General features: G+C 37.8%; 1 protein-coding gene across 6 annotated transcripts in view; it reads right to left on the reverse strand.

Moving 5' to 3' along the window:
* HELQ (helicase, POLQ like) overlaps positions 1-20180 on the reverse strand; it is a 51010-nt gene that overhangs the window by 15469 nt on the left and 15361 nt on the right. For 4 of the 6 annotated variants that reach the window (XM_032400693.1, XM_032400695.1, XM_032400696.1 and 1 more), the window contains 6 exons: positions 14554-14793; positions 11581-11722; positions 11119-11223; positions 3238-3460; positions 1342-1499; positions 103-201 (listed from right to left, as the gene is read on the reverse strand). In XM_032400693.1, the coding sequence (XP_032256584.1) occupies positions 103-201; positions 1342-1499; positions 3238-3460; positions 11119-11223; positions 11581-11722; positions 14554-14793 (967 nt within the window). Of the gene's footprint in view, positions 1-102; positions 202-1341; positions 1500-3237; positions 3461-11118; positions 11224-11580; positions 11723-14553; positions 14794-20180 lie in introns of those variants that run through there. The other 2 variants (XM_032400694.1, XM_032400698.1) reach the window with 2 other exon arrangements.

The following is a 20180-nucleotide window of genomic DNA, read 5'->3' on the forward strand; positions in this document are numbered from 1 at the left end:
AAGAAAAAAATACAAAACAAGATCAAATCAACGAAAGAGATGATACAGCAGCATGAATTTTGCTAAATCAACTTATTTAGGAAGAGAAAAAGACTATGGTACCTTTTTTATAGCTTGACCTGATGCTTTCTTCCCAATAAAGTTTTCAGAGACTCCAAGAAGAGCAGCTACATTTTGTTCTGCTGGACTGAGCTGGCTAAACTACATTTAAAAAGAGTAAACATAGAGAAAAATCAAATTGTAACTTTAAAAAAAATATTTATTCATTTATTTGAGAGAGAGTGAGCATGTGGGGGGGCAGAGGGAGAGGGAGAGAAAATCTCAAGCAGACTCCCTGCTGAGTGTGGAGCCCAACACAGGGCTCGATCTCACGACCCTGACTGAGATCATGACCTGAGCTGAAATCAAGAGTAAGACGCTTAACTGACTGAGCCACCCAGGTGCCCCTCAAATTGTAACTTTTAAAAATTTGCCATTTGAACCAAATCCAGTATTTCCTGTGATATCACATTTTCATGGCTTAAAAATGTATTATTAAAATACAACATATTTTAGTAGAATACTTAAAGGTACAGTCACAAGCACTGTGACTATGGACTATGGTTTCCATGGACTTTGTGGTTATGTTTAATACTGAGACGTCTGGTGGGTAGGAAGAAGAGGGAAAGCTTTTGACAGTAACTGCATTATATAGTACCACTTAAAACCTTGAGTTACAATTTTAAAATATGACATTAAAAAGAAAGTTAACTTCCTGCAATTAAGAGCTGCATACTGCTTCTGCCTAACATGTGTTCATGTATCTGCCCTGCTCATAGTAAAATCATAATAGACTATACTCTACCACCTGGTTTTGTAACAAGTAGGACCAGCTGTACCTTCCTGTTGGTGATAAAACTGACATTCCTTCTCAGGTATTAACATCACTGGGTTTAGTCATCATGCTTGGCTCTGATAGAGCTTTCATGTAATTAAAAATCTCAAAAAAAAAAAAACAGCTTCCACGGTTTTCTTCACATTCTAGGCAACATAAAATGGAGTGGTCACCAAACCGTAACAGTAACTATCTTTGGGGAATGGGACCAGGGATGATCCTTTTTTCTTTTCTGCACCTTTCTTTATTTTTTCGATAATGAACATGTTTATATTTAATAGGAAAGTAATATTTAAGTTAAACAAACTGAAAATGCTATTGCCATATAACTATTTTAAAAACCGAAATATGAAAGGCCCAATTTCAAATATATTTTAGTAGAGAAAAAAAGTGAATAATCATTTGACAAAAATTACATCATCATTAATAAATAAAATATCCTATATTGAAGAACCTTATATTCTCACCTGCCTGAAGTATATCATCCAGTCAGGGACACACTGAGAAGCCATATCATAGGGAGTTGTTAGGTAAATTAGGTGAAGAAGGCTTTCGAGCACAAGTCCTTCGAGACCTTTCTTCAAGTCTCTGTAGAGAATGTCACAATAAGCCAAATCTATAGTTCCTAAAAGAAAGATCAAATATTTCATCTTTCATAATTACCAAAGGGGGGAAAAGGTATTTTAAAAAGGTCTTGTTTATACCTAAACATAGCAAAAAGTCTTCAAAATCTCTTAAATTTTTTTTAACTCCTTTATAGTTAACATACATTGTTATATTAGTTTCAGGTGTACAATACAGTGATTCAACAATTCTATACATTACTGAGTGTTCATTATGATGAGTATACTCTTAATCCCCTTTACCTATTTCACCCATCCTCCCACCAAAATCTCTTCTTATGTATTTTAGCACAACTATTTTGGAGGTCATTTTGATAGTATACATCAACATTTAATAAGTACGTACCTTCTGACCCAAATACTCTGTTTTTGGAAATCTAAGAGAAACATTTCCACACACACCCAAAAACACATAAATAGAGATGCCCATTGCAGCTTTGTTTATAATTGAGAAAAATAAAAAAAAAAACACAGTGCAAATGTCCATCAATAGGGGAATGGTTAGTTAAATTACAGTATCCAGACTATGGGTGATTATAGTAGTAAAAGAAAAATGAGGTAGATTAAAGGGACTGACATGTTAAGATGCTCCTAATATTTTAAGTGAGAAAAGCAAGCTGCCAAAAAATACTTACAACTGTGATTTCATCTTAAAAAATAAACTATAAAATAACATATATAAATGTGTATGAATGTATGTGTACAAATCTGTACACATATACTTGCAAATATGCATATACACATATACATATATAATATACATATACATATTTATCTAAATACATGATAATATATATGGAAGGATACACATCAAATTGTTAACAGTGGTTGCCCCTGGGAGAGTGGAAATGGGACAGGAGAATGGGATTTTCCTTTACATCATTCTGAGATCTAAGGTTTTTTTTTTTAAACAACACACATGTATTATTTTTCATTAAGTAAATTATGATTAGCCATTAAGAAAAAACTTCACTGCCATGGAACAATTTTTAAGATATTAAGCAAAAAAAGCAAGTTCTGGAACAGTACAAATGATTGTTTATTTAAAAACAAAAGCTTAAAAAATCTTAAACTTGTATACAAGTATGTATTATGCATTGAAATGAAATGTACATAAAATGCCTGAAAAGACATACACCAAATTGTTATTCTTGGTAGGATATTAAGATTTGTATGATTGCTAGGGGAGGCGTGTGTGAAGGGGGATGACCATCTTTTTTCCCAAATACTTCTGCAATATCCTAAATTACTTTAATTAAAAATGTTTTTCAGGGTGCCTGGCTGGCTCAGTTGGTTAAGTGTTCAACTCTTGATTTCAGCTCAGGTCATGATCTCAGGGTTGTGAGATCAAGCCACAAGTTGGACTTATGGTGGGTGTGGAGCCTACTTAAGATTCCCTCTCTTTCTGCCCCTCCCCCTCCCTCTCTAAAAAAACAAAAACCAAACCAAAAACCCAACATTTTTTCAACTTTTTATTTACTAAAAAAGAATTTTTTTTTTCAAGTAGGCTCTACATGCGAAATGGGACTTGAACCCACGACCCCGAGATGAGTCTCATGCTCTATTGACTGAGCCAGCCAGGCGTCCCCATTTTTCAACTTTTAAAAGCTAAAGTAGTCTAATAGCTTTTAAGATTAATGTTATTAATATGAAACTACAGTTCCAGTTTAAAGAAAGAGAATGATTTAATTTCCATTTTTTTCCCAGCACATTTCCTCAGTAACTTAGGTAAACTCTTACCCTTAAAAGTAGCTCGTCCCAGTTTTGTAATATGAAAACTATACTGGATCTCTTCTTCAGACTTATTAATAGTGTCTTTTTGTAGAAGTCCTTTTTCTGTCAGGTATCTAAGTGATTCCACAGTTATTTCCCACAGACTTTTTTCTTTCAACAAAATCTTTTGCTGAACACCAAAAAATGTACCACACATAAAGTGATATATGTCATCAAGATTTGTTGCAATCTGAAACAATTCAGGACATCATTGGAGCATTTTCCTTAATTAAGGCATCATTTTGAATGCACGTTTATCTCTATACCTCAAAGCTATTGAAATAAATTAGTATAAAATTGACAAACTCACATATATAAAGATAATTTTATAGGGACATTTAAAAATTAACAAGAAACCATTTAAAGAAGTTATCATATTCATACTTTTTATGAAAACATCTACATATTTTTCACTCAAAAACTCCTCAGATTTTTGAATAATTTTTCACAGTATCTCCAAAGCTGTGCTCTCTGTTTACGTTCCAATTATCACTAATTCCCACTCAGCCTCCTTCAGAAATCCTCCCTTCACCCCTTTCCATCCACCTGTGAAAGCATTCCTTAGCAATAAAAATGGTAATAAAACACACACACACACACACGCATGCGCACACAAAACACAACTGAAAGTCTCCACTGAAATAGGATCAGGCAGTATTTCCCGCATATCACCTAGAAATAAATAGCAGTCTTCTTCTCTTTTTGTCTCTCTCATTCCTGTTCTTTTGCTGCCTTCTCTCTCCCCCTCTTAGTCACTATTTAAAACCTATAATGGTGGGGCACCTGGGTGGTTCAGTTGTTAAGGATCCGGCTCAGGTCATGATCCCAGGGTCCTGGATTCGAGCCTGGGCATTGAGCCCCCGTGTCGGGCTCCCTGCTCAGCGGGAAGCCTGCTTCTCCCTCTCCCACTCCCCCTGCTCTCACTATCTCTCTCTCTGTCAAATAAACAAAATCTTAAAAAAAAACAAAAACCTATAATGGCAATCATAAGTAATACTTAACCCTCCATTTGGTATTCAGATATAGAGTTGATGCTGAATTAGAATTTTGTATTATCCTATTTCAATGAAATCAGCATGTTATATTAAAATATAGTCAATCAATAAGCATATTTCTCTCTCTTACAATTTCGATATTTTCTTTTTTTTTTTTAAGATTTTATTTATTTATTTGACAGAGAGAGACACAGCAAGTGAGAGGGAACACAAGCAGGGGGAGTGGGAGAGGGAGAAGCAGGCTTCCCGCGGAGCAGGGAGCCTGATGTGGGGCTCGATCCCAGGACCCTGGGATCATGACCTGAGCCAAAGGCAGACGCTTAACGACTGAGCCACCCAGGTGCCCCTCTGATGATATTTTCAACTGGAAAACTTAAGTGGTTATTTGATACTAAACCGATATAAGGGTTAACAAAAAATATAATGAGGCATAGACATTTCCTATTGTTATTCCTTCTTTTAATAAAACTCACTTTTTTGGAAATGTTCTAATATTTATTTATTATTATTATTTTTAAGAGAGAGCACAAGAGCGGGGGGTGGAGCAGAGGGAGAGGGAGAGAATCTTAAGCAGGCTCCACACTCAGTGTGGAGTCCAATAATGGGCTTGATCTCATGACTGAGATCATGATCTGAGCCGAGATCCAGAGTTGGACGCTTAACTGACTGAGGCACCCAGAGGCCCCAAAACTCATTCTTAATGTAATATTCAGTTAGGCCAAAACTGTAGTTTTAAGATATTCAAGACTGACACTCAGTTTGTAGATTATCAATGAACTTAGTTGCTGTATTGTTTTCTACTTGGTTGATTACAGTTAACATTGGGGATATAAAAAAAAATCCTTTACTTGATCCTTCTAGCTACCATCATGTTATCTTTCTATCCCTCTGTGAAAAATTTACAGACACAGTGATTTAGACCCACTGGTCCAGGCTCTGCCTCTGGCCTCCACAGCTTCTCAAAGTTGGATTCTCCACTGCTGCCCCAACCTTCAGGTTCACCCATGCCCGACTCTAATCAATTCATTCGTTCATTCAAGTATTTAGAGAGCACCAACCACATGCCAGGCATTGTGTTAGGCACTGGGATTCAGGGACAAATAAAAATAAATGTGGACTCTGCTTGCACAGGGCTTACATTCCTGTGGGGAATCACTGCACTAACCAGAATATAATTACAAACTGATAGGTTCTACTAAAGCAATGTGGTTCTATAAAGCATACAATAAACTGACTGGACTCAGAGGCACAGGGAGGCTTCCCTGAGGAGTGATGGTTAAGTGAAGCCTCAAGGGTGAGTGGGTGAAGGTGAGTAGAGAGATGCGGTGGGGAAGATGGGCTAGTCCCAGGCTTAGTGAGCACTGGGATGGGAGGGAGCATCACATATTTGAGAACTGAGAAGGCTCTCGGCTCTCCTGGAGTGCAGAGTGCAAGGAGGCTGGTGAGAGAGGAGGATGGAGATAGGCAGAGGCCAAATCTACCATGGTAGACCATGACAAGGAATTTGGGCTTCCTAAATCCTAAAAGCAATGGGAAACACCACTGACAAATTTTAAGCAGGTAGCACATTCTGAGTTTACATTTTGACAAGATCAATCTGTGTGAACAATTATTTGGAGGGGATGTGGGAAGGCATGGCAGAATGGCTGCAAGGCAGTCAGACCAGTTAGGGGACAATCACACTGACCCAGACAGGAGACTGCAGGAGCATTGCTGGACCCCAGTGTGCAGGTATGGGGATAAGATTGCAAGCAGCCTACAGAACCTGCCTCTCTTTGCCTCAGATTCTTTTTCTGTAAAAGGGGAGTTACATTACTTAATTCGAAGGTATGCAAGGATCAGAGATAAAACACATAAAGTGTCTAACAGGGTGTCGGAAATATGGCTGTGATAAATACATGATAACTGGAGGCTCCCTGAATCTTATGGCCCAAACACTGTTATGTCCTCTCACTAATTCCTGGAGTTTCCTTCTCTTCCACCAAAGCAGGGACTTAGTCTCTCCGGGGGTGCTCATCTGTATCCTCCTGCCCCCGACCTCACTGCCCAAGTCACAGACCCTGCCCTTCTTGCTTCTCCCCTCTCTTCCACCTGCTTGTTCCTGTCCAGAGGACTTGACTGGAGCTTCAATTCCAACTCTAAAGGTCTTCCTGCTCTCCACTGTGTCTAGAGTTCCAGCCTTCTTCCACAGCTAGAGACCCGTTATAAGCCCTTATCCCAAGGTGAGAGAGGAACCCTGATGGCGTGGCCTTCTCACGGCTGGGTCCAGTTTCTTGAGTTCTGCCTCCTACGGGCAGCTTGGAACAACAGCTGCCTACCTGCTAATCTCCTGCACCAGCTGCTGCCTGGACTTCTCGCTGCTGTACTTCAACGGTTAAAACAGAATCTAAACGCAACTGTTGTGCTCCGTAGATCTTGCACTGCCAGGCCCATAAAACCACACCCCTGTGGCCAAGTCAGTTCTCCCAGTCTCCCTGTTACCTGAGTGCTCCCGTCTTAAGTGAAGTCCCAACTCCCTCCCAATTCCACTACCTTTTGCTGAGTCCTAACTCATCTACATGTTTGTCAGATGTATGTATTAGGAATATTTCCTTCATGCCTTCTCACTTTTTTAGCAATGTCTTTTGAAGATAATTTTTAAAATTATGATGAAGTCTATTTGATTGATTTTCCTCTTCATGGTTTATGTTTTCTGTTTGCCACATAAGAAATCTTTACCCAAGGTAACAAAAAAATTTTCCCCATATGTTCTTCTAGAAGTTATATTTTAGCTTTTAAGTTTAGGTCTATGGTCCATTTTGAATTAATTATTTTGGACAAAATTAGAGTGAGGTAAGAGCACAGGTTAATTTTTTGTTGTTCTATATAGCTATCTAGTTATTCCAGCACCATTTATTGAAAAAAACTATCTTTTGTCCATTTAAATATCTTGACATCTTTTGTTAAAAATTGATCATATATAGGGATACCTGGCTGGCTCAGCTGGTGGAGCATGATCTCGGGGTCCTAAGTTCGAGCCCCATGTTGAGTGTAGAGATTATTATTATTTTTTTAAATTGATCATATATGTGTGGGCCTAATTCTGGACTTACTGATCTGTTGGTTTATATGATCCTTGTGCCAATATCCCCACACTGTCTTGATTACTGTAGCTTTACACTAAGTCTTGAAGTAGGATGAACACTCTTTGTTATATTTTCACAAAATTAATTTTGGCTATTCTACTCCTTTGCATTTCCAAATAAATTCTATCAGCCTTCAATTTCCACAAACAAGCCTGTTGAGATTTTGACTGGGATTGCATTAAATTCATAGACCAATTTGGTAAGTAACATTTGGCCAAAACTGAGTGTTCTAATTCTTGAACATGGTACCTCTCTCCATCTATTAAGTCTCCTTTAATTTTTCTCAACAGTTTTACAGTTTTCAGTGTATAGATCTGACACATATTAGTTAAATTTATCCCTAAGTATTGCATATTTTTTGATGCTACTGTGGAGTTGTTTTTCCAATTATCTGTAGTGAGTATATTATTTGTAGTGAGTATACAGATACAACTGAGTTTTGTACATTGACCCTGTATCCTATGACATTGCTGATTACACTCTAGTTTTTTTCTACATTCCTTTGGATTTTTCTTGAACCTAATATCAGCAAATAAGACGGTTTACTTCTTCCTTTCTAATCTATATGCCCTCATTTTTCTTCCTGTCTTGTACTGGCTATGATTTCCGATGTATGCTGAAAAGTAGGGTGAGAGCAGACCTCCTTTCTTTTCCTGATCTTAGACGGAAAAACATGTAGTCTTTCACCATTAAGTGTGATGTTACCTGTAGTGCTTTTTTTTTTTTTAAAATAAACACCCTTTATCAGGTTGAAGACATTCTCTTCTACTCCTAGTTTGCTGAGTTTTTATCATGAATGGCTGTTGAATTCTATCAAATAAATAGTAACATTGAATTTTGAATGTTAAATTAACTTTGCATTACTGGCATAAACTCTGATTGTGTTGCTGGATTACTAATACTTTGATAAGGACTTTTATATCTATTTTTACCACAGATACTGGCCTGTAGTTTTCTCTTCTTGTAATATCTTTGTCTGATTTGGTATCAGAATAGTGCTGGTCTCATGAGATGAGCAGTATTCCCTCTTCCTCTACTTTCTGGAAGAATATGTGTATGATTGGTATTATTTCTTCCTTAAATGTTTGACAGAGTTCACCAGTGAAGTCGGTGGGCCTGGAGTTTTCTTTGTGGGAAGTTTTAACTTATAAATTCAATCTCTTTCTTTTTTTTAAAGATTTATTTATTTATTTATTTGAGAGAGAGAAAGACAGCACTGAGCAGAGAGCCCGATGCAGCTCGATCCTGGGATCATGACCTGAGCTAAAGGCAGACACTCAACTGACTGAGCCACCCAGGCGCCCCATAAATTCAATTTCTTTAATAGATCTAGGACTAGACTTTCTACTTCTTCTTCAGTCAATTTTGGAAATTATGTCTTTCAAGAATTTTCCCCATTTCATCTAAGTAGTTGAATTTTTCAGCATTCAAGGATACAGTTATTCAAGGATTATTCCTTACTATCCCTTTAATATCTCTAGGATCTTTAGTGATGACCCTCCTTTCATTCCTGATGGTATGGTAATTGATGTATTTTCTCTTTTCCCTCTGATCAAATCAGTCAATAATCTTACTGATCTTTTCAAAGAACTAGCTTGCAGTTTCATTATATTTTTCTCTTGTCTACGTTTTTTTCATTTCTGTTTTTATTTGTATTACTTCCTTCTTTCTACTTTGAGTCCCCCTCACCCTGGTTCCTAAAGTAAAAGTTAGACTAGTGAATCTGGATCTTTCTTGTATTCTAATAAGTATTTAAAGCTATAAATGTCCTTTTAAGCACTTCTTTGGCTTCATGCCAGTAATTCTGATACCTCTGTTTTCATTTTCATTCTACTCAAAATATTTCTAATATCCTTTGTAATTTCTACTTTGACCTTTGGTCAAAGTACGCTATTTAATTTCCAAATATTTGGATAATTCCCTGATATCCTTCTATTACTGCTGGTATACTATAATTGTTTCCATTAGACACCATACCATATTTGAGTTCAATCCTTTTAAATGTATTGAGACTTGTCTATGGTCTCAGAATATGGTCTATGGTCTATGTTGGTGAAATATTTCATGCGCAGTTGAGGAATAGTCCACACATACAATGGTACACTGGAAAGAGTACAGGCCAGCAAGGCAGGAACCTAAATTATAGTCCCATCTAAACCATAACTCACTGAATGATGGAACCTAAATTATAGTCCCATCTAAACCATAACTCACTGAATGATCTTAGACTACTCACCAATTCTCTGAGTCTGTTACCTTATCTAATATATAAATGTAAAAGAGGACTTGATGATCCGCATGAGCTCTCCCTCCTTTACTAATTCCTTGGCAACCCTCCTATTGCAGGTCTTTATTACATTATACATGGATTACTACAATTGCTTCTAAACAGTCTTGCAATACTTCTGCATACTATTACCTCCATTTTACAGATAAGGCAAGTGAGTGAGATTTAAGAGAGAGCTAATAACTTACGCAGAGTATTAAGAGACAGAGTTGGGACTGGGACACAGGTATGCGTGATATCAGAGCCTTTACTCTCAACCACCACACATCACTAATTCTCCACTGATAAGTGACAGTGTCGCAACTCTATAGTCTACTACTTTAGCATGCTCTCCCATTTTCCCCAATTTACAGCACACAGTCTGGCCTAACTTTTCCCACCCAACTTTCAACTCTTCATGATCTGCAGCCCTCCTCTAGAGCTATAGAATCTAGTCTGTTGACTTTCTTCAGCTTTCTCATCATTAATTCTATGTTAAGTACCTGAAATGACTTATTCTTTCCCTCTACTTATCTACAACTTATTTTATGGTATTTTTTATTTATTAATTACCTTTTGTATTTTCATGTAAACTGGTTAGGTTAATGAAGGTAGTGCATGATAGGTTAAGAGCACTGGTTTTGTAGTGGAACAACAAATTCAAACCCTGGCTTTGCCACTTTATGGCCAAGTGACCTTGGACACAAAATTAAAATTTCCTTAAGAATAACCATAGAGGTGCCTGGGTGGCTCAGTTGGTAAGTGTCTGACTCTTGATTTCAGCTTAGATCATGATCTCAAGGTCATGGGATCGAGCCCTGAGCCAAGCCCTGAGCCGAGCCCCACGTTGGGCTCCAGGCTCAGTGGGGAGTCTGCTTGAGAGTCTCTCTCCCTCTGCCCCTTCCCCAGCTTGCACTCTCTCTCTCTCTAAAATAAATAAATAAATCTTAAAAAAAAAAAAAGAATAACCATAAAAAGAAGTTTAACTTAAGAGTAATCCTAAAAGAGAGAGCTAATTTCTAAGAAAAAGAGTGTTTTCCTGCTGTGCTTTTTTCTTTTTTAATTTTCTGCCTGATAAAGGCTATTCTGATCTCACAAATGTTTATAACATCCTAGAATCATCACAGTACCACAGGTGAACCTTATTCTTAACACGGGCAGAGAAGATGGATTATCCCACATCAGGACCTATGCCCTTATAGCTTCTTATATCCTCCAGAGTATCCAAAAAGTCTCTCACTTGTAATAATACCCAGTTATGATTTGTTGATTTTTCATATTTCATACAACTCAAAGCATTAAAATGGACATAGAAATCTATATTCAGATTTATCATGTCAGATTATTCTTTTCCACATTAGATTAGAAGTTAGCATTTTTTTTCATACTTACAGTTCTCATAACTTTTAAATCTCTATTATCTCAGGTAATGGTAACAAGATTTAAAAATAATGAAAAATACCTTCAAACCAATCAAAGAGAGAAACAAAGTTTGGATTCCCTTGGTGAATTCTTGAACAAGATGGCTATAACAATTTTCCAGTGGTCTGCTTATTAACTCCAATACCTACAAAAGTTAAAGCAATATTATGTTTTGTGTTGTTATAAAAAAATTAAGTGTTCCATATAAAATTTTATATTCTGTATAGACCTTGTGGAAGCAGGGGGTGTTAAGGACATAAAGACAAATAAGAATTTAGCAGGTGTTCTCATGAAAATGGAAGAAAGATAAATAAGGAAAATACTTTTCATTGCTTGTCTGAACTACAGAAATATTCAAACTATTCTTTCTAATTCCTAATAGTAGAGGAGAAAAAATATTGAAAGAAACATTAACAATTAATTTTTAAAAGATGATATCATAAAAGGGCTAGACCAAAGACCAAAAAAAGATAAAACAACAAACCAACAACCAGATGATTACCTGTTGCTTGTCTTTTTCTTGCAATATAAGGATACTCTCCCCAGTAGAATCTATTCCAGCACGGCCAGCTCTGCCAATCATCTGCTTATATTGATTCCTCTTTAAAAATTCCTTAGCAACATAGGGAGCTCTTAAAATAACTCTATGGAATTGATAATGTTAATTAAAAGTGATACTACATCTATAATAATATCGATTTTTTAAATTCTTTTTTTTTTTTTGAAGATTTTATTTATTTGATAGAGATAATGAGAGAGGGAACACAAGCATGGGGGAGGTGGAGAGGGAGAAGCAGGCTCCCCGCTGAGCAGGGAGCCCGATGAGGGGCTCGATCCCAGGACCCTGGGATCATGACCTGAGCTGAAGGCAGACGCTTAACGACTGAGCCACCCAGGCGCCCCTATTTTTTAAATTCTTAATTCCATTATATATGTGATATTAAATTTAATGACATGTTAACTCAAAATAATAAGTAACTGCTATTTAACAAGAACTGGTGATGTCCTAGATTCTTTACGTACATTATCAGTAATTCTTACAAAATTCTTGGTAATAATGTTCTTTATTATTTTACCTATTTTTTACAAAAGGGCTAACTGAAGCACAGACGAACTAAGTGGCTCACCTCAACACACAAAACTAGTAATTACCAGGACCACGCTTTGGACGTGTTGGCCTACCTACAGAGCTTGATTGTTACTAGAGCAACAGTCTCCAAGACTGATTCTATACCGCATAAATGAAAAATCTGACCATGCATCACCAACATATGCATATTTATTTATTAATTTATATTACTGTCAGCTATATAACATTGCAGGTTTCAACTGTTTTTGGAAATTTCAAATTATGGTAATTTCAATCCTGCTTATGTAGATAGAAAGCTGTAGCCAGCTTTCCTGTTCAAAAGTGAGAGGAAACCTATGTCATTTATCTGCCAATCAACCAACTCTGTTATAAACCTCAACAGACAGCCAAAATTACACTTGAGGAAAACTAAGGGCATAAAAGAAAAGCAAGAATATACAGAATAAATGTCTGACAGAAACAGGGAACAGAAAGAACTTTCAAAAATTCTAATTGGGGGGCACCTGGGTGGCTCAATCAGTTAAGTGTCTGACTTTGGTTCAGGTCATGATCTCAGGGTCCTGGGACTGAGCCTCACGTTGGGCTCTGCACTCAGCGCGGAGTCTGCTTGTTCCTCTCCCTCTGCCCCTGCCCCCGCTCATGCTCACTCTATCAAATAAATAAATAAAATCTTAAAAAATATAAAAATAATTACTCAAGGGTAGCAAAATAAAAAAGTAGATCATAGAAGGAAGACGTGGGATACAAGAGGCAGTGGTAAACAAAGAAAACAAGTATAATTTACAGGAAGGTTTAAATAATTATGGACTATAAGATGAAAGAAAATTAAAAGTCTGGCACTAAAATTCTAGGTAGCTGCAGCATACACAAGGCCGTAGGAGAAACCACAAGCACTACGACTCTTGTTATGTTCAGGAGGGCAAACAGTCACTGATTAATTCTAAAATGGCAGAAAAGCATGTTTGATTATAACTGTTACAATTAAGAGTAACGACTGGGATAAGGGAAATAAGATACATAACTTTGTCTGAAAAATGGAAAATTTAATCCATGACAGAGGTTGAAAATAAAAGAATGGGAAAAGGTATACTTGGCAAAGAAAATGTAATCCTAGCGTTCAAAGTGAAATCACTCAGTGAGAAAAACAAGGACCTGTTATACTGATAAAAGGTATGATTCGGCAGTAAGATATTTGAAATGAAACTTTGTATACCTAAAGAGTTTTGAAATACAAAGCAAGAACTTCTAGAAATGCAAAAAGGAGAAAGACAACTCCATAATAACAGTGGGAGACTAACACAACTCTCTGAAATTGACAGAATTGAAGAATCACAAGTAGAAAATCAAGGGAGCTGATAACACGATTAATAACTGTGATCTCATGGAGATGTAGAAAACTACATACCCAACAGAAAATACATATGTTTTTTAATGTGGAGGACGATTTTTAAAAATCACCCATGTATTTGAAAAAAAAGTCATAAATTTTAAAGTCAAATTTTTAAATAAAAATTATCAAGAGCAGACATCAATTATATAGGTCCATAGCTTTGGTAATAACTGAAAAGATAAGCAAAGATCTACTCTGAAAAGATACTAGACTCAGAAGTCTTTATGAATGAGTTCTCTAAGTTTTCAATACCTATGTTAAGTAAATTCTTTCAGATCATAAAAATTGGCAGAAAGCTTGCCAACTGTTTACAACTAGAAAAATAAACCCTAACATCAAAACCAGAGAGAGAAAGAGTACCAAAGAAAGAATTCTAATACCATGAAATCTACTCAAGTTGTTTTTCTTTCTTTTTTTTTTTTTAAAGATTTTATTTATTTATTTGACAGAGAGAGAGACAGCGAGAGAGGGAACAGAAGCAAGGGCGAGTGGGAGAGGGAGAAGCAGGCTTCCCGCTGAGCGAGGAGCCTGATGAGGGGCTTGATCCCAGGACCCTGAGATCATGAACTGAGCCAAAGGCAGACACTTAACGACTGAGCCACCAAGGCACCCTAAAGTTATTTTTCATTAAAATATTAAAGGAAACAAATGAGGGGCACTTGGGTGGCGCAGCTGGTTAGGCAGCTGACTCTTGGTTTTGGCTCAGGTCGTGATCTCAGGATCATGAGACGGAGTCCCGCATTGGGCTCATTGTTGAGTGAGGAGTCTGCTTGAGACTCACCCTCCCTCTCCCTCTGCTCCTCCCCCCTCTATCAAATAAATAAATCTTAAAAAAATAAATAAATAGAATGAAGGAAACAAACCAATCAATTCAGCAAATGAAAAAACATCTGATAAATTCTCATCCACTACTGAGAAAGAATAAAACAACAAAACTCCTGGCAAGCTAAGAATTAAAAAGTTTTGAGCCTGGCCAAAAGCTACTTCTATCTTACCTTCGAGCTGGTAGATTAACACCTGCTGCTAGGGTGGATGTGCAGGTAAAAAGGCACAGAACTCCTGTGGAATAGGCTTCCTCCAAGAGCTTCCTTTCATCACTCGTTAAACCACTATGGTGATAAGCAACGCCAAAAGGGATGGTCCGCTTTAAAACGGGACACAAGTTGCCACTGCTGATATTCCTCAAGTTCTTAATCACTTCATGTTTTTCTTTCTCCCTGTGTTTCATATGTTCCCTAGGAAAAAAGATCTGTTAGAAATATGAACCTTCGATCTTACAGTGACAAAGTGCCTACTGTTTTAATTTTAGTAGATGCATGTAAACATTCTTTATTAAAAAATATATTACTTTCATGAATAAGTATATGAAATGTTCTTAGAATTTTGATTCTTGATTTCATTAACTATTAGGCACTCTCTCAACCTTTTTGTGGATCACAGAGCCCTGCGAAAATCTGATTAAAGCTAAGGAAAAAAAAAACATAACATAAACACAACACATTGCTTATAAGTTCATGGACTTCCTGAAGTGCATTTCTATACTGCCTGTGAATCCATGGATGCTAGGTTTAGACACCTGCTGTAGATGTTACAATTATTTTATTTCATTAGAACATACATTTTTATTGACGACTTTAAAAAAAAATTTTAAGTCATAAATTTTCTTCTGAAGATGGAAATATACTTATCAAATTATACGTATTTATGTAAAACACTATCCAAACACTAGCATTTTAGAAGCTTCAGTGATATCCCACAATGTCTCTGCATTTAAAAGTACCTATTATTGGGGCGCCTGGGTGGCTCAGTCGTTAAGCGTCTGCCTTCGGCTCAGGTTATGATCCCAGGGTGCTGGGATCGAGACCCGCATTGGGCTCCCTGCTCAGTGGGAAGCCTGCTTCTCCCTCTCCCTTTGCCCCTGCTTGTGTTCCCTCTCTCACTGTGTCTCTATCTGTCAAATAAAGAAATAAAATCTTTAAAAAAAAAAAAAAGTACCTATTATTTTAAATTCCTTTTAGAAAAGAGAGAAAGGACTAAAAGACTAAGTGCAACTAATAACTGACTTCTGAATACCAGTAGCAAATAAATATAGTCTACGATGTACATGTCATAGCCACAGCCTGTGTTGTTTCAGTGTGCTTCATGGAAAGAAGAGAGAGTTCTGGCTCTATTACTCTGATGTTTATGGTAGAAGGCCAGTAACTGTATAAGAAGCTGGAAACAGGGCCGCCTGGGTGGCTCAGTTGTTGGGCATCCGCCTTCAGCTCAGGTCATGATCCCAGGGTCCTGGGATCGAGCCCCACATCCCACATCGGGTTCCCTGCTCAGCGGGAAGCCTGCTTCTCCCTCTCCCACTCCCCCTGCTTGTGTTCCCTCTCTCGCTGTCTCTCTGACAAATAAATAAATAAATAATCTTAAAAAAAAAGCTGGAAACAGGGTGCAAGGAGATAAAAGAAGAACAATGAAGAGTGGTCAGGAGTCATGGGTGCAAGAATTAGAAATGACAGCTGAGGAAGGAGGAGCAGACTCTGTTATCACTTTCCAGTCAGCGTGTGGGGCCATGAAAGGGGTGTATGGGATGAACTCTTCTCAAGAAATGACGTCCTATGTCATTTGAAAATATGGATAATTACCATATAATTTTAGAGAAAGGAGACACTACTTATAACTGACCACCGGGTAAGACATGGTTACACGGGGAAGGGTTTCATGGCAGAAACTGAGATCTGAGTTGGCTCTTGAAGAACGAGTGTCAGAGAGGTGACAATGAGGGGGCAGGGAAGAGCCCTTTCCTGGCAGAGGGTGAAGCATGATCAAAGGCACGGAAATGAGAAATTCAAAGCATAAACAAAGAGAAGTAGTTTGGATGAGCTGCAAGGTGAATGAAGAATAAAGAAATAAGGATGGAGAAGTAAGTTGGATCCCAGCCTGAATTCTAGACCAAGAAAGCACTGTGGTATCATTTTTGGGGAAATTGTTAGGGAAAGTGATATGACTAGAGCTTTGGCAGTTGTTGGCAAATGGTGTTTAAAAGTCGTTCTTGACTCAGAAGTCAAAGGTAATGACAGCTTTTATAAAAAAGATAATTTTCGGGGGCGCCTGGGTGGCTCAGTTGGTTAAGCGACTGCCTTCGGCTCAGGTCATGATCCTGGAGTCCCTGGATCGAGTCCCGCATCGGGCTCCCTGCTCAGCGGGGAGTCTGCTTCTCCCTCTGACCCTCCTCCCTCTCATGCTCTCTGTCTCTCACTCTCTCTCAAATAAATAAATTAAAAAATCTTAAAAAAAAAAAAAAAAAGATAATTTTCCTTGAGATTGAGACAATCAATTGGGAAAAACCTGTTTCAGTCTTTGCACTTAAACAGACATAGAGCTGTATTCGACTGCCGAGGTGGTTTTACTGCACCAGCTTCCCATGACATATATGATAAGGAGGCAAATAATAACGATACAGTGGATATCCCAGGACTCTCAAGAAATCATGTTTTAAAGATACTGCTTGGATCAGAAGCCATTTAGCTCTAGATTTTACTTCAGCTACACGTAAATTACAGAATATTATCAAATAGTATGCATAAAACATGATTCACCATTTCTTTTTTTAAAATTTTATTATGTTAATCACCATACATCATTAGTTTTTAATGTAGTGTTCCATGATTCATTGTTTGCGTATAACACCCACTGCTCCATGCAGTACGTGCCCTCTTTAACATCCATCCCCAGGCTAACCCATCCCCCCACCCCCTTCCCCTCTAGAACCCTCAGTTTGTTTCTCAGAGTCCATAGTCTCTCATGGTTCGCCTCCCCCTCCAATTTCCCCCCCTTCATTCTTCCCCTCCTGCTATCTTCTTTTTTTTTTTTTTTTAAACATATAATGTATTATTTGTTTCAGAGGTACAGGTCTGTGATTCATCAGTCTTACACAATTCACAGCACTCACCATGGCAAATACCCTCCCCAATGTCTATCACCCAACCACCCTATCCCTCCCACCCCCCAGCAATCCTCAGTTTGTTTCCTGAGATTATCATACCAGTGAGATCATATGATACATGTCTTTCTTTGATTGACTTATTTTGCTTAGCATAATACCCTCTAGTTCAATCCACTTCGTTGCAAATGGCAAGATTTCTTTCCTTTTTTTTTGATGGCTGCATAATATTCCATTGTATATATATACACCACATCTTCTTTATCCATTCATCTGTTGATGGACATCTTGGCTCTTTCCACAGTTTGGCTATTGTGGACATTGCTGCTATAAACATTGGGGTGCATGTACCCCTTTGGGTCACTACATTTGTATCTTTGGGGTAAATACCCAGTAGTGAAATTGCTGGGTCGTAAGGTAGCTCCATTTTCAACTTTTTGAGGAAACTTCATACTGTTTTCCAGAGTGGCTGCACCAGCTTGCATTCCCACCAACAGTGTAGGAGGGTTCCCCTTTCTCCACATCCCCGCCAACATCTGTCGTTTCCTGACTTGTTAATTTTAGCCATTCTGACTGGTCTGAGGTGGTATCTTATTGAGGTTTTGATTTGGATTTCCCTGATGCCGAGGGTTGTTGAACACTTTTTCATGTGTCTGTTGGCCTTTTGGATGTCTTCTTTGGAAAAATGTCTGCTCATGTCTTCTGCCCATTTCTTGATTGGATTATTTGTTCTTTGGGTGTTGAGTTTGATAAGTTCTTTATAGATTTTGGATACTAGCCCTTTATCTGATATGTCATTTGCAAATATCTTCTCCCATTCTGTCAGTTGTCTTTTGGTTTTGTTGACTGTTTCCTTTGCTGTCCAAAAGCTTATCTTGATGAAGTCCCAATAGTTCATTTTTGCCCTTGCTTCCCTTGCCTTTGGCGATGTTTCTAGGAAGAAATTGCTGCAACTCAGGTCGAAGAGGTTACTTCCTATGTTCTCCTCTAGGATTTTGATGGACTCCTGTCTCACATTTAGGTCTTTCAACCATTTTGAGTCTATTTTTGTGTGTGGTGTAAGGAAATGGTCCAGTTTCATTCTTCTGCATGTGGCTGTCCAATTTTCCCAACACCATTTGTTGAAGAGACTGTCTTTTTTCCATTGGACATTCTTTCCTGCTTTGTTGAAGATTAGTTGACCATAGAGTTGAGGGTCCATTTCTGGGCTCTCTATTCTGTTCCATTGATCTATATGTCTGTTTTTGTGCCAGTACCATACTGTCTTGGTGATTACAGCTCTGTAATAGAGCTTGGAGTCTGGAATTGTGATGCTACCAGCTTTGCTCTTCTTTTTCAACATTCCTCTGGCTATGCGGGGTCTTTTCTGGTTCCATACAAATTTTAGGATTATTTGTTCCATTTCTTTGAAAAAAGTGGATGGTATTTTGATAGGGATTGCATTAAATGTGTAGATTGCTCTAGGTAGCATTGACATCTTCACAATATTTGTTCTTCCAATCCATGAGCATGGAACGTTTTTCCATTTCTTTGTGTCTTCCTCAATTTCTTTCATGAGTATTTCATAGTTTTCTGAGTACAGATTCTTTGCCTCTTTGGTTAGATTTATTCCTAGGTATCTTATGGTTTTGGATGCAATTGTAAATGGGATCAACTCCTTAATTTCTCTTTCTTCTTTGTTGGTGTATAGAAATGCAACTGATTTCTGTGCATTGATTTTATATCCTGCCACTTTACTGAATTCCTGTATGAGTTCTAGCAGTTTTGGGTTTCCTTTTGGGGTCTTTTGGGTTTTCCACATAAAGTATCATATCATCTGCAAAGAGTGAGAGTTTGACTTCTTCTTTGCCGATTCGGGTACTTTTTATTTCTTTTTGTTGTCTGATTGCTGTGGCTAGGACTTCTAGTACTATGTTGAATAGCAGTGGTGATAGTGGACATCCCTGCCGTGTTCCCAACCTTAGGGGGAAAGCTCTCAGTTTTTCCCCATTGAGAATGATATTCGCTGTGGGTTTTTCATAGATGGCTTTTATGATATTGAGGTATGTACCATCTATCCCTACACTGTGAAGAGTTTTGATCAAGAAAGGATGCTGTACTGGGGCGCCTGGGTGGCTCAGTTGGTTAAGCGACTGCCTTTGGCTCAGGTCATGATCCCGGAGTCCTGGGATCGAGTCCCACATCGGGCTCCTTGCTCAGCGGGGAGCCTGCTTCTCCCTCTGACCCTCTCCCCTCTCACGCTGTTTCTCTCTCGCTCGCTCTCAAATAAATACATAAAATCTTTTTTTAAAAAAAAGAAAGGATGCTGTACTTTGTCAAATGCTTTTTCTGCATCTATTGAGAGGATCATATGGTTCTTGTTCTTTCTTTTATTAATGTATTGTATCACACTGATTGATTTGCGGATGTTGAACCAAACTTGCAGCCCAGGAATAAATCCCACTTGGTCGTGGTGAATAATCCTTTCAATGTACTGTTGGATCGTATTGGCTAGTATTTTGGTGAGAATTTTTGCATCCATGTTCATCAGGGATATTGGTCTGTAATTCTCCTTTTTGATGGGGTCTTTGTCTGATTTTGGGATCAAGGTAATGCTGGCCTCATAAAATGAGTTTGGAAGTTTTCCTTCCATTTCTATTTTTTTGGAACAGTTTCAGAAGAATAGGTATTAATTCTTTTTTTTAAAAATAT

This window comes from Phoca vitulina, unplaced genomic scaffold, assembly GCF_004348235.1.
Source record: "Phoca vitulina isolate PV1807 unplaced genomic scaffold, GSC_HSeal_1.0 scaffold3, whole genome shotgun sequence".
Lineage (NCBI taxonomy): Eukaryota > Metazoa > Chordata > Mammalia > Carnivora > Phocidae > Phoca > Phoca vitulina.